The sequence below is a fragment of the Calypte anna genome, chromosome 2 (genome assembly GCF_003957555.1).
Source record: "Calypte anna isolate BGI_N300 chromosome 2, bCalAnn1_v1.p, whole genome shotgun sequence".
NCBI lineage: Eukaryota > Metazoa > Chordata > Aves > Apodiformes > Trochilidae > Calypte > Calypte anna.
In genome coordinates, this window is record NC_044245.1 from 80,144,693 (window position 1) to 80,160,136 (window position 15,444).

The window sequence follows — 15,444 nt, forward strand, 5'->3', positions numbered from 1 at the left end:
AATTGTGCAAATTTAAGAGGAAGATGCAAGTAAGATGTAGTCTATTGTTGATAAGAAAGCTCATGTGCTTCACCACTACATTACTGAATAATGCAAGTGCTTTAGTTTTGTAGAGATCTGGTTACAGGAGAGGAGAAATGGATGGATACCAGTTGTAAATGAGACCTTCCATCAAAAAACACACCATCAGAAAAGGACATTCAGCTATTAATAGCAAAAAAGGTATTACTAAAATGATCATTGCAACTTCTGTATTGTGGTATGTAAGTAACACAAAAACAACCTGAATACCTGGGAAATCTGGGAAAAGCTGAAACTTTCAGCCAGAAAAAACATTGTTTTCTCTGTAATTTCCAAGAACTTAACATGTTGGAACTGAAAATCATAAATCCTGTCTGAGAACTCATAGACAATGTGTTACTTACAAACAGTAGTTAACAGAAGGCAGTAAATTATTTATCTATCCTACTGAAATACTTGTAACTTATTTTTTATTAATAATTTTCAAAAATGTGTAAAGGTGTTTGGCTGCTGCAACATGCTGCTGTGATTACCACCTAAGTGATTACCATTAAACTTTAAAATTTAATTTTTTCTTTCAAAAAGAAGCACTGCTTTTTTTTGGCACTTTACGTGCCAATGGTGAAGAAATGCACTGTTTGCATTTACTATAAACCATCTCTCCCTGTGGACCTTTCTTATTGGAGAGATTACTTGGCAGTGACTGATCTAACTGCTCTGCTGAAGAATTTCTGCACAAAATTTTCGTTTTTTTCCAAGAATATTTAAATAATCATTACACATGTTGTAACCAAACCCTAACTCCAGGCACTTCTCTAGAATGTTTTTACTTTAAAAACAGACTTAATTCTAACTAATCATAATGATTTTTTTCCATAAGGTTTTCTTCATTTACCTACCAATTAAATAATACTCACTAGACGACCACAAGACTTGGAATAAGTCATGCAGGTCTGATAATGCTTAAAGCAAAACAGAACAAAAAACCCAACACAAAACAGGTCTCCCAGAAAATAATGATTTGTCTAAAACATTCTCTCATACTTTGTGTTTATCTTTAAAGATATAATATGACAAGGAACCAAGGCGACAACATGGATATTTAGAAGCTAGAAAAAGCAGAAGGGAGAGGAATGTTCTGAAGAGAGGCATGAATGACTTACACTTTTCCACCAGTTTCCACTCCAAATGGCTTTTACTAGAAAGAAGATACTTCAACAGTTTGTTTTCAACAACTTGATTTTTGCAGTGGATTGTCATATGTAAAGGCAACTGCTTTCCAAACCAGATTTTACTATGTCTTCAGATTAAAATAAATAAAATTAAAATAAATAGTTTAATAAACTGAGAAAGCATTTACTAACCAGCAACCAAATTCAACAGAACTATTAAGTCTGCTCATAAATTAGACCACAAATATTTCAGAGACAGGAATGAAAATAATGTCAAAAGAATTAAGAGGAAAACCCACTAAGGATTAGTTTGGAGTATAGCAAAACTCTGAAATATGATGTAATGACAGAATGAAAAAGCTCAGTATTTAAAGAAAACTTCAGAAATCCTGCAGTTGCCTTTCTGTGCAACATTCTGAACATTCATGCCTTTTGGGGGCTACTGCCATACTGCCATAGTGCAAGCTGAAAAAAATCTAAGTAATCTCAGGAAGAGTTCAAATAAATGTCAGCGAGTCAGTAATGTATTTGATGATGCACAGATCAGTGCGTAACATATTTACTCTGTAGCTTTATGTACACATTACAGGAAAAAATACATGATATAATGTAAAAATACAATTATACTTGTAAAGTGCAGAAGTTTTTACTTTCTACATGAAACCGATCTTCAAATGAGAGAATCAAGGCACTGAAGTCTACTATTTAACAGAATTAAAAACCCCACATGGTTCAGAAGGCAGCCTTGGTTGTCATTTAAAAGGTTTCATATTCCTGACTGAAAGGTTCACAGGGAAAATTAATATTTGTGTGACTACAGACAGCAACTTGGCAATAAATTTAGTAAAAAGAGTATGTGTGAAATGCATTTTCTTGTGTCACAAAGGCATAGGAAAAGGCAAATATTTAGCTCCAAACATCCTGCAAATAGCGTTTTGCTTCTCGAAGTGTGGCCAGGATTTTCATTGCTTCCAATTTGTCAGTTTCCATTTCCATACTTAAAATGTCCACTACAGCATCGCTTACACCATCAGCCATGTGCTTCTTATCTCTGAAAAAAAAAAATAGAGAAGGAAAATGCATAATAGTTTATTTTTCCTTTTGTTAATAGCTTCAGAGGCAGGATAATATTGGAAAAGAGGCATTAAAAAAAACTCCAAACACAAATAGAGCTTGGATGTTGTACAGCAAGATTCTCATTGAGTTATAATGTAGCTGAGTGCAGACAGTGAGTGACAAGTACAAAGTTTTCAGCATGCTGGACTCAAGAAAAAAAAAGCTAGAACTCTAGTTGAGCTGTCAGAATAATTGTTTCACTTTTAGGAAGAATCTGACCTGCTGAAGCATTTATTATTATTATATCACCATATGGTTCCAATATGAAACAAACAAACCAAAAACCTCCCACAAAACCTCAAGTCCTTACATATTAATAATGCTGTTTTAAATACAAATAGTTGACATATATTCCTGCAGGAGAAAGCAATTGTCACTGGGCTCTATATTCAGTTTGTCCATCTGTCAAAGAACTTCCTAAAAATCTCAAAGCTCCAGGTAAATTAACATCCACAAATACAACTTGTCATTGTAAACCATATTACTTTTACAGTGCTTTCTGCCCCACTCAAGCCTGAAACACTGCAGAAGACTAGTGAAATCTCACAGAAGTGTAATGCATCATCACATCTATTCAAATATTTCATTTTCTCAATAGAAATCTATTAGCTTGAAACCTCCTATAGCTTAATTGAATTTTAAAAAAGAAACAGTAAGTGACTAAAGTAACCAGTGGAACTGTGTCATTACAAGCTACTTCAAGACTACACTGGAAAAAATAGACAGAGATTAAATTCTCAAGGATTCCAGGAAGGCTTTTTCACTATCATGCTGGTCCTGTCTTTCAGACAGCTCTAAATCTTTTGAAAGCTTCAAATGTCTGCTAACTCTGTTCTCTTTCTGAGACAGTCCCTCTCCACACAGCTTTACTCACCCACATACATAGAAGTAACCTCCCTCTTTGAGCAGGACTCTGGCAATTTCCTTAGCATAAAGCCTAATGACATCTTGCACATATTTAGGTGGGGCTACTTCTGCAGTTGTAGAGTCTCTTGAGAAACAAACCTTAAGATGGGTTAATGTGCCATTTTCAAGAAAACATTTGAGTTCATCTCTGAAAGGGAATAAAAACTGTTAGCATTGTCTCAGTGATAAGGATTCCCTCCTGATCATGAAATGAATTCTAAACAGTGAACTTGCTTGAACAAATAGTCTCGATCCTGATGCCGACAACCAAAAAACAGCCATGTCTCTCCAAATTCCCAGTCTGAATGTTCTTCTCTGAGCTTTTGCCTGAACAAAGAAAAAGTCCATCCTGTTTTATCAAGAACAGAATCTAAAGTCTATAGTCTGAGTATAATTCTCATCTACAATAGTGCTTTAATAAACCTCTGGATTGGCAAAAATGGGAAATGACTGATGGAAAACCACAGTAAAACCCTCCTTTGATTTTCTTGACTCACACTTTCAGCCCAGCTCAAAATCAATCCATTTCAATGTCAATTTTTTGGACATAATTTTATATTGGAATAATCAAGACTGACACTTCCAAACACCTCACAAAACAATCCTGACTGCTGAGTAAGATCAGTACCTTTAATCCTTTACTAGAAGCCCTCTAAAAACACTTGGAAAACTCAGCACAAAGCATTTTTAGCATGCATTCCATTTGGCTGTAGAAACCCTCTAGATTTTATCAATAACAATCTACTTACTACTACATCATCAGTATAGCTATAGTATTTTCTTGAAATAATGCTTAATAGGGAGGTTAAATGCAACTTTCTAGTTGTTGCAATTTGTTGGGGGTTTTTTTGGGAGATTTTATTTATCATGATCAAATGCTTATGAAGTACCGAGAAGCGTTTAATTTAAAGTGTAAAATAGTTCAGAGATATAAAGGTGTAGCTGGGCTTTAAAATTAAAGAATACTGATTGTATATTATTGGGCTGGAGAGGAAGCATGGAGTCAGAAACATCCACGTCAAAACTTTACTTGTCAAATAAAAGAGTTTTAAAATAACTGTACCAGATTGCAAGCAATTCCATGATCTTACTGGAAGGAGCGAGTAACACAGGAATGATAGGTGTTGGATACCTACAAAACTTGCAAGCATTCCCACACAAATATCCCACTCTTACTGTTCTTCATTCCTCCAAATGATCATGTTTTTACACACTGTGGTGATGACATACCTGTTACATTTTGAACAAGCATCTCTCTTGCAAAACTATGCTGCTGGAGGATCTACCTTCCCTCAAATACAAACCTAAACCCCACAATATTACTGCCCAACTAGGAGTTCAGTAGCCAAGCTCCTGATCTTAAAACATCAAGATGTATAAGCTCACAGAAATACAGGAATGTGGGAGAAAACTTGATGTTTGTCATGACAAGGCTTTTGATAGAGATGCTGCTTCTGCAGGAAATGGAATTTTACTATCAAACTTAAGCTAATCAACTCTTGTTTCTAAGAATCTCTTCACAGGGCTACCACTATCAACACACAGATAAAAGCTTTAATTTTTTATTACTATTTCTGCAATTAATCCTATTTCTTATATATGCACCACAGATACTACAGTCACATGAAATTGAAGTTTTACTCATTTGAAAAGCAAATATGGAAATTAGCACTGCTTCTTTAAGATTGCAAGACTCTATATCAATATAGCATTGCCACAAAAAATAAAAAGAAGAAAAAAATAATTAACTTCATTTGTAATCAAAACATGACAATATATTTTCTTCAACATAAAAAGGCTGCTTGCAGATAACAATCTAGTACATACCTATGTTGCAGGAAACCAATAAATGGTGATATTCCTGTTCCTGGACCAACCATCACAAACGGAACAGATGGGTCTGCAGGTAAGTGGAAAGTATTGTTTGGACGAGAAAAAATAGATATCTAAAATGAAATTAATCAGAATACAATTGATTAATAGTCTTAAACAAACAGTGGAAACATATTTAAATTTTTAGAACTCTCAGGATATTTACACAGTGTATGTGTCCACATCCTTCCAAATCCTGAGATTCAGAGTTTAATCCCATACAGATATTTGGAATAAAATTTCACATGGGCTTCTGAAAGAAACTTACACCATAATTACCTACTAATCCATTTGAAGAAAAACTAGGCAAAACACCACAAACATCAGTTTCTGGTATAAAAGGTGACCACACAATCAATTAGGCGAATATTGCTACAGAATTTATGAAAAGGTTAGTGTTGGTAGTCAAAGGAAAGTAAAGCTAGCTTACTGCTATTACAGGCAACTCATCTTTTTCTCACTTTGTGGACAGCTAAAAATATTCCAATGGAAATGAGGATATGTTTATAACGAACCGAAGCCTAGTGTTACCAAGCTTGCTTTCTTAATTTTCATGAAAGATTTACATGATGTCTGAAAATGCATATGTGTGAGAGGAGGCAGATAACTGCTCAAGTATCTTAGAAAATGGTTTCATTTCACTGGTAAACTCTAACTCTAATCTTCAGATCTATGTCTGAAAGGAAATTTAAACAAAAATTTTCATATGTGCTCCATGTCTGTGTATTTGCAGATGACACCTGCAAATCAAAACTTGGGCAGGAGTCTTGATCTGCTTGAGGGCAGAAAGGTTCTACAGAGGGACCTGGACAGACTGGATCAATGGGCTAGGAGAAACTGTATGAAGTTCAACAAGCCAAGTACCAGCTCCTGCACCTGGGACACAGAAATCTCAAGCAACACTACAGGTTTGGGAAAGAGTGGCTGGAAAGCTGTCCAGAGGAAAAGGACATGAATATGAGCCAACAGTGTGCCTAGGTTGGGCAAGAAGGCCAATGGCATCAGACACAGAACCTTAGGATAATAGTATTATCATGGCTGGAAAGGACCTTCAAGATCAAGTCCAACTCTCAGTCCTATACCACTCTAGCCACTAAGTCATCTCCTGAAGTGCCATGTCTACCCATTTTTTGCATACCTGCAATAATAAGGACAAGGGAAGTGATCATCCTCCTGTACTTGGCACTGGTGAGGCCACACCTCGAGTATTGTGTTCAGTTTTTGGCCCCTCACTACAAACAGGAAATTAAGGTGACAGAGTGTATCCAAACAAGGGCAACAAAGCTGAAGAAGAGCCTGGAGAACAAGTCTTACAAGGAGCAGCTGAGGGAACTGGGGTTGTTTAGTCTGAAGAACAGGAGGCTGAGAGGAGACCTCATTGGTCTCTACAGCTACCTGAACAGAGGCTGGTGCAAGGTGGGGGAAACTCTTGTTTCCCAAGTTATATGTGACAGAAAAAGAGGAAGTGGTCTGAAGCAGTGCCAGAGGAGTTTTAGATTGGATATCACCAAAAGTGTTGTTGAACACTGGAATGGGATGCACAGGGAAGTGGTTGAGTCACTGCCCCTGGAGGCATTCAAAAGACCTGCAGACATAGTGATTAGGGACATGGTTTAGTGGTGGACTTGGCAGTGCTGGGTTAACAATTGGACTTCATGAGGTTAAAGGTCTTTTCCAACCCAAACAAATCTATGATTCTCTGAGGCATGACTAGCATAATATATAGAAAACATGAGATGACTGTTTTTAATTCTTTACAAGATTATTCAAAACTCAGGAGCAACCATACAAGAGCTTCATCCATTAAGGTCATAAGCAGTCATACTACTTATTCTGCATATTTAATGAGAAAGCATTTGAATTTACTTTCAAATTCAAGGAAGGAGTAAAACACTACCTCAAACTTTGTTCTGTAAACCTGAGTGGTTTAGCACTACTAATTTCCTATAATTTAATTCACTACAGATACTACAACATTAAACAAGATTATTTTTCTGGTTTCAAGCTAATAAAAACCAGTACAATTCTTGCTGGTTGCTAATATTTGTATTTCTGTTATACTTATTACTTCAAGCCACACTTGACTTAGGAGGGTATTTTCCCTACTAAACATTTCCAAACTGTTCATTCCTTTAAAAAAACTGCAAATGGTAAACGTGTTTATACTGTAAAATGTCTTCAATTACTTTAAGATATTTTTTGCATAAGACCATGCTCACTTATTTTGTACTGGTATTCCACATATTTCTGCAATTTATATTATTGCTACACTTTTATATATACTGAATTGTAGTTTGTGCAACAGATGCAAATAGTTCCAAACTTTGTTCAGAGTTATTTTGTAAATCTCTTATTTCCTTTTTAACTCCACCTATTTTTCCAGTTTGATCTTTAATATAATGTAAATCAATTTATTTTCAAATAAATAGCCTATGTAATACTGGAATAAAAGATACAGTTCACATATTAATAATTTTGTCTTTTTAGTTAGTTTTAAAAAATGAAGATAACTTGTACGGGTTTTCCTTTCATTTTCCCAGAGCAATACCTTGAATTATTGGCAGTTTTCTTATAAACAAATCTGATGTTTCCTTCCAAGTTTCTTGATCAAACGTGAAAAAAAAAATTTTATTAACTATATAGTAGAATTCCAAATTTTTAATAATTAGCTTATACCTCATTACTTTGAGTCCAATTAATTACATAGACTCTCTGCTATGAAAACAGGCAAAAAAAAAAGTACCTTCTCCTAATAATACCTTTCATGCCAAGTCATATTTGAAAGACATCAGAAATATCATAAACGACTGTCCTCTGTGTCACAGTCTATAACTTGGCCTTTGCAAAATGTCTGAGACCTGACAAGAAGTTGAGTTTTATGATTTCTTCCCTATTCTCTGCCACCCTTTCCGGGAAGTGACAAAGGGCCTCTGTCCTGCAACAGTCACAACCATTTAATTGCAAAGTGGTATTTTAATCTATGAAAAAACTCACTTAGGACGACACTAGCCTTTCAACAGTAGCAAGGTTCATTACTAAGCTATCCATAGATAAACCAAAATATAAGTTTAGCAACTTAACAATGAAGTGCAAAACATGTTACAGAGGGAAAGGTAAACGTACGAGTAGAACTGAAAAATGAAGGTGTATACTGCCAAAACACCAGCATTACATGAGAGCAGTGAGTAAAGAAACATGCAATTGTTTCAAACATGCATAAATTTAATGGCTAAGGAGTTTAGATTTAATATTCATACCTTTTCAGTTGAAGTGCTTATTCCTTTTGTATCTAGAGTGTTTTTATTGGGGTGCAGTAGAGGTGCAACTAACTCAGCAAGCCAGCCAGTACACACTCCTTTCCGTGCGACTGGTCTAGTGGGACAGGCAGGAAACTCCACAATATTGAACACAAAACACAGTCTTCCTGGTTGATATAAGTTTGAACTGTGAAGAAAGAAGTATAAAGAAGAACTTCAAAACCTGAGAGCAAGCTGCAGAATATTACAGTAGGCACATCTGCAGCACAAACCACTTCAAGTGAATCAAGATTCTCAAGAAATAGTTAGAAAATGTTACACAGGGGAATCCAAATTCCAACCACACTTGTGTGAGCTTATTCTTGAGAACTCTATCAAAATTTTACCAAACATCCTAAGCAGTGTTGTTTGAAATAGTCAAACTGTGGATTTTTTGCAACGGGGACACAATTGCTTCTTCCTCAGTTTTTAGCTTTCATTCCTCTCTTTCTTCTTTAGAACACAGAGTACTCACACACACGTAGTTCAGAAAAAGGCATACCTGAATTACAAAGAAGATGAATTTGAATATTGAATTACCTTGAAACTGAATAGGATCTGGCTTGTAGTTTTGGAAGATGTTCTGGAAAAAAAAAAAAAAAGCATCACTCTTGATTCAACTAAATGAAATTTCATACAATAAGTGCTTACACTACAATGGATTGCAAGTATATTATAATTTAACCTTAACCTTAATACAGCAAAATTCAGTGTTTGTGATCTAGAAATAAACTATTAGGACCTGAACTCTATTTTCAATGATTTTTTAGACTTTGTGGAACATCTGTTAGAGAACACAAAATTAGGCCACAACAGCTAATTTATTGGGTTCCTGGTCAACTAAAAACAACTGTAAGGTTCACACAAGAGATGCCAGTAGCTAGTCAACAGTGTGCAGCTTGAAGTTTATTTTCTCCACCTTTCAACCAAGAATCTTTTATGAAGCTCAAAGACTCTCAGAAAAGGAATTGCTTGGTTGAAGTTTTCCCACATATAATGTGCCAAAAGCAGACATGCCAGTTCAATTGCGAACCACTATGAAAAATTGCCACTAGGCAATTTTTTTAAAATCACAACTGAAAAAACGAGATTACTGAGCATTTTTCAATTAGAAGGCTACTACATATATCACACATGCCTATTTATATCAACATATGTATGTACACATTTGGAAAAGATCAATCTCACTGATGCTTGCAAAGGAATGACTTGCATGCAGACTGCACATATTGCCTGAGGATATCAGCATATTAAAAGGAGACAGACATATTGCTAAGAGAACAGTGTGGTGGGGAATAGTGACAATAAGTGAGCAATACCAGAAAAAACTGTCATAGAAAATGCCAGAAAACATATAGAGGCTAGATAGAGGGAATAAGAGGGTAGCATACTGTTGAACTGGTTTTTGGTTGTTTTTCCACATGCTTTTGCATGTGTTCAAAACACTATCTGGACACCTCGATGGAGTTTAAAGATGCTCTGCTACTTAAGGTATTTGCAAGTCTCAAGAAGACACTAAGCACATTCACCATATTACCTCCCTGGGGGAACACATTAAAAAAAACAGTTCAGGTGCTACAGCATGTTCTATGTTAGCTTGGAAAAGCTTAGTGGTTTTGGTTTCACTGTGAAAATTCATGCATTTGTATAAAGTGGAGCAGGGCTCATATTCAATTTTTCAACTTTCCACAGTGTACTGAGAAGGAGAGACTTGGGATAGGCACAGAGAAGACAATTACAGGAACATAAAAAGCATTTTTTTTCTTTCATATAATGAAACTTACTAACAAATTCTGTTTCTTAATCTGGAAAATAACTGTCAGCATGTTCAGATATATTTGAGATGGCTACAGCTGGAGTCTCACTCCATCAATATTTTACATAAGGAATCCACTAAGTGTGGCTTTGGACATACAAATGTACTGAAAAAAGCTTTTCATTTTAGTAAATGTCCAAGAAAAGAACATGAAGGCAGGGAAATCAGGAATGGTAAAAACATGTGTCTTTTTAAATTGTAAGTAGCTGATAAACTTTTTCTTAAAGGTCCTAATCTTGCAAACACTTTATGCTTATTATTTATGCTTACTACTTTTGCACAGGACCCATCCCAAGTCCACTAAAACATAGGTACGTACCTAAGTGTCTTCAGAATAAAGACCAAAGAACAAAGCTTGGTTCCCCAAGAATAGTTTTAGTGTGATCACTGTTAATACTATAGTATTTCTAAAGCTGTTAACTGAACAGTTGTTCCTCTTTCTTGGGGAAACTGAACATTTAGATTGATTAATTTTCAGAAACCAAATCTAGTTAAGTCTAAAACCATTCACTTACCAATTAACAGGTTAAATGAAGGCTTGCAGCTTGGGAAAGCATGAAGTAAATCCAGCAAGCAAACATTAGAGTCTCTAATGAATTGTGTGTAATCAGAGGCTCCTTGTCTACTACAAAGCTCTTGAAGTCTTCGTTTTTCTCCTGCATCACCGGTACACTCTACAAGAGCTCGCAAAAATGCCTGTGGGGAAGGAAATAAGAGTGAAAGGTAAAAAAAACTTGTCAATTTGGGAAAAAGGACAAAAATCTAGGAAATACTTGGAATACGTAGGGACAGGAAGCAGTCACCTGACAGGTTAGTGGGTAATACAACTTATTTCCCAATGCATGCTTTTACCTACTGTGAAGAATTTGCATTTTTGAATTTTACAAGTTACTTTTTTTTTTTAGCTGTTCCTCTAATGTCTGGAATAAGCTATCAGGTCATAAAATCCTCCTTACCCTGAGCAGGTGCAAAATGAATAATCAGGCATAACCCTTTCCCTGATAAATCCTAAATTTATGAAAAGCTGTCCTATTTATGAATTTGTGCTTTAGTTAAGAAAACGGTTCCATAAGAGAAATGAATGCAAGAAAAACAGAAGCTGGAAAGGAATAATAAAAAGTCTTAGAAGAGTTATTACTGGAGATAAAGTATGGTACTTAATGAGTCATGTAAATGTTGCTGTTGTGGTTTATTCCATACTTGATGCCTACAAAATAGTAATGCAAGCTTTTCTTGAAGGAAAACTAAATTGAGCATTGTAAGATAAAGTAAAAATCAGATGCAAATAGTTACAAGTTATTTACCAAAACCAAGGTGGAAATAGACAAAGTGCATAAAAGAAAAGTGATACAAATCACCAAGTGCAATCAGAGGACATATTCTACACAAAACAGTACTTGGAAAGTAATTTGAATTTGCTTAGACATTGAGCTTCCAGATAATAGTTTGGATAGAATTATGCAAAGCACATTTTACACAGAACAGGTAAAAGCAGATAGGTTGGATTTAGGAACTGGCTTGAGTGATACTCCCCAGCCAACACTATCTGTCTACTATTATTGTTGAGACAAATTTTTAAGACTGTTAAATGCAGTTTTGAAACAACTGGAAGATTGTCTTCTCTTCTGCTATGAAATCCACTAAGCCAAGCGAAAAGGTTCTTCAAAAAACTGATTTCCCCCACAGACACAATCAATAATACTATTTAGCTTCATCCTTCATACAAAGTTATCTTTAAAATGGGTTTTGGCAACACCAGAAACACACATGAAGTTCCAGTTGTATGCTTCCAGTTTTTTTGCAGGCATTGAATGAAAGGAAAATAATACTTGCTCATTGTGAGAACAAATACCATACAAGCAAAAAACAAAAAAATTTTTCTTCAAATTTGGCCATGTTACTGAAATGCTAAAGAAAAGCTTTAAAATCATTTAGAAAACATCATGTAATTAAACATTACATCTGTAATTAAACAAGAAATGTGGTAACTTATTTACCCAGAAGTGTGGTAACTACACATAAAGCGGGGATAGATCTGTAAGAGCCCATGCAGAATAGGAGGATTTCTCTTTAAAAGATCAAAAACATACACACCTTTTTGGGAACTGCTCTTATTTCTAGACACCAAGTTAGAAGGAACTTCAGAGTGCTTCTTTCAGGGATGTGTTGTGGATGAGTTGCTCCTAGTTCAATGGGAGAAGGAAACAAACAAACCACATCTATTAACATCCAAAAATGGCATCACAAAGTGCTTATTGCTCCAAGAGAGCTAAACCACATTAAATCCTGTATGCTTACATCCCAGATGGTTAGTAGAAATTATAAATTAAACAGCAAGACAGTTTCCAAGGAAGCATCCATGACAATTTTCCAATGAAAATTCAAAAAAACAAAAAAGTATATAATACATTAGTGTTCAAATAAATGTCACTTCTAAACCACTTAAATTTTTGCTGCTACTTGTCACCCTCAAGAAATGTAGAAGAATGATTATCAGAAAAAAACCCCCAACATCCACATTTTTTCCTCTCCATCACTAAGTACTCCCAAAGTCAGAACACACTGATATTTTCTAATGATGTCACCAAGGTGTATGCAGCCAGTGTCAAGCTGGAGTTAACTGAATTCCAGCAGAACCAAGGAGTTACTGTACAAGCAAAGAATCACCGTGTTCTCTACAGGTTCCATTTCTGGGAAGTACCTACACTGAGATCCCATCATGGAGTCCCTTCATGGAGTCAGCTCGAGTACAGTGAGGCTTATTAGCCCCATGCCATGTTGTGCTAAAGTGTCTTTTCAAAAGTAACCCCATAAGTAGTATTTATGTGACAAAACACCTTAATTAACAAGCTCTGCAGGTCCCAAATTATTTCCCTACAGACCCAAATTGCATGCTGGGCTTTCTTTCGATAATGTTTCTTGGTTTTGACATTTAGCTACTGATTCTTACTATGCTTTTTTACCATGCTCAAGAGCCTTTTCATACTGCAGAGTTTTTGCTACCATTATAACTTGCTAAGTAGTCTCTTCTTATCAATATTACTTGACTGAACCCTTGCTACAAATAATAAAACTTACTTCTACAAGAGAACTGGCATAAATGTAAGGAAGGAAAGCAGCATCCACTTTCACATTTCTACAAATTTCATTTTCTTGAACATGCTGACAGCATGTTACAAGTACTTAATCCTCTTCCTAGGATGCTCATACATACAATAAAATAACAATCACAATCCAATATTTGAACAATAGGTTTCGTACTAGACTGCAACTTATGGCTTGTCCTTTCAGTTGATCTCATCTGTTTCATGAGAGTATTCATAGACTGAACACAGCAAAGCTGTAAACAAAATTCACTGGGATTTGTGGTAAATCTTGAAGATGCAGCAAAGGCACAGCCTGCTGTTCATGCTCTTTATCCAGTTTTTTCAGCTCTCTTCATTCAGTAAACCCATAACTACAGCAGTTTGTAGGAACTATTACAGATTTCTCTGAAATGTGAATGCAAGTAAGAAACAACCATCTGAGAACGAAAGCAACTCTGAAACATTGCCAAGAACGGCAAAGCTGCACTATAAAGCTGAATTCTTTGTTCCAGATTGGTAACAAGTAGGGTTTTTTTTGGTGTACAAGAACAATTAAGGGGCTGAGCTATGTTCACTTGGCTACACAGGCTCTGTTCCATGTGGAACATGTCAAACCATCAGTGATCTATCTGACACTGATGAACCCAAAGTGCCCTGCTAAGGCAGCTCTATACCCTTCCTGCAACACCAGTACCGCAAAAGGTACCTTTCTACCTTAGGAAGAAAGGAGAAAATATCTTTGTGCTATTCAAGACAACTTTGCTTGAACATGTTGCTGACAATGTTTTTAACTTATAGAGAAATATTTGAATTCTACACAGCCAGGTAGGGCCCTGATTTGCACAGAAAAACTTCCTAGACTTCAGGAGAGGCAAAATTTCAAGCCCACCTTCCTACCATTACCTTCTCCTTTGCTATACCCCTACAATTGCATCCTTTGAAAATGTGCTTGATTCTGTAAAATCTGTAAATAGTGTACAAAGCAGAAGTAGCATACCTGTGACATCCCCTGCCATCACCTAATCTCCTGCGGATTGCCTGGGTGTGGTGGTTGGGCCCTGGATGACACTGCCTTGATCTTGAGGGTGCTCAGGATCAACTCTGACCTGAAGGGAGATTGTTAAAAACCTAGAACCCTCCTGGGACCTGTAGTTACCCTTTCTGAGGTGTGGGATTGTAAGACTCATCAAAACACATACACATAGACCGACAAGCCATTGAAATGTGTCTTGCAGCATCACTGCCTTCTGCTTTAGAAGTGCAGCTCTTTTTGGATATAAAACAGATTGATGTGAAGTGCTGTGCAAGGAGAGATTTAACTTTCAAGTGGGGGATTGTTAGGTTATGTGATTAAAGACTCATCTCCATAAACATAAAGGAGCACAGTGGAAGAATGAGATGGTTGAATGCCAATGCCACGTTCAAGTTCCTAGGCAGAAGTTAACTCATCTGTACTAAAACCAGCAGCAGCACTCTATGTGCCCTCTCCTTTTTAAACACATCTCTTGACTTTCAGCATGCCTCCATGAAACGACAACTCTGTCCCAATACTAAAGACAAAAAAAGGTTCAAAACTAGGTATACCAGCTATTACCAGCAGAGAAAGGAATATTTCTTCATGACCAGTGCATCACATCATACCTTTCTTTTTAGTGCCTTGCTTAACCTTTACACAAACGAAGTTCTCTCCTTTATCAGAAAGTCCCAAGATTTGAAGAAGTTCTTCTACTTCACTGACGTTGTTAGGACATATTACACAGAAGGCATCTCCAGGTTGGTAGTCAAAGATTGTGTCCTGTTTTAAAATACGAGACAATTTCTATTAAATTGTATCTAAACCAAGGCCAACAGCATCCCGATTCCTAACAGAAGCAACCTTCCCACAGTTGCAGTCACATCAAGTGACTGCATCACTTGTCCTGTGTTATTTAACTTTGTACTTGCACTTCACTGTTTAGACCACACCAAAACCCAAATACTCTTGTGAAAGAGCAAGCGAAGAGCACAGTGAAAACTAAAAGGTAACCCAGACCTTAAGACTTCAGATTCTACTTAGCTGGCTGTGTTTTTTCTGCCCAACTGCTAAACCCAACTCAAGCTTCTGCCTCTTACAGAAAGATATTTGATATTTGCAAGAAAGAAATTGATATTTGCATCAT

General features: G+C 36.1%; 1 protein-coding gene across 2 annotated transcripts in view; it reads right to left on the bottom strand.

Annotated features, from left to right (window-relative positions):
• Positions 1-1,342: 1,342 nt before the first annotated feature.
• The window catches only part of MTRR (5-methyltetrahydrofolate-homocysteine methyltransferase reductase), a 29,749-nt gene continuing 15,647 nt past the window's right edge, over positions 1,343-15,444 (bottom strand). For both annotated transcript variants that reach the window (XM_030445702.1, XM_030445703.1), the window contains exons 8-16: positions 14,927-15,080; positions 12,294-12,382; positions 10,715-10,895; positions 8,924-8,966; positions 8,345-8,531; positions 5,043-5,161; positions 3,450-3,542; positions 3,184-3,363; positions 1,343-2,244 (exon numbers count right to left, since the gene is read on the bottom strand). In XM_030445702.1, the coding sequence (XP_030301562.1) occupies positions 2,100-2,244; positions 3,184-3,363; positions 3,450-3,542; positions 5,043-5,161; positions 8,345-8,531; positions 8,924-8,966; positions 10,715-10,895; positions 12,294-12,382; positions 14,927-15,080 (1,191 nt within the window). In that variant the 3' untranslated portion in view covers positions 1,343-2,099. The remainder of the gene's footprint in view (positions 2,245-3,183; positions 3,364-3,449; positions 3,543-5,042; positions 5,162-8,344; positions 8,532-8,923; positions 8,967-10,714; positions 10,896-12,293; positions 12,383-14,926; positions 15,081-15,444) is intronic.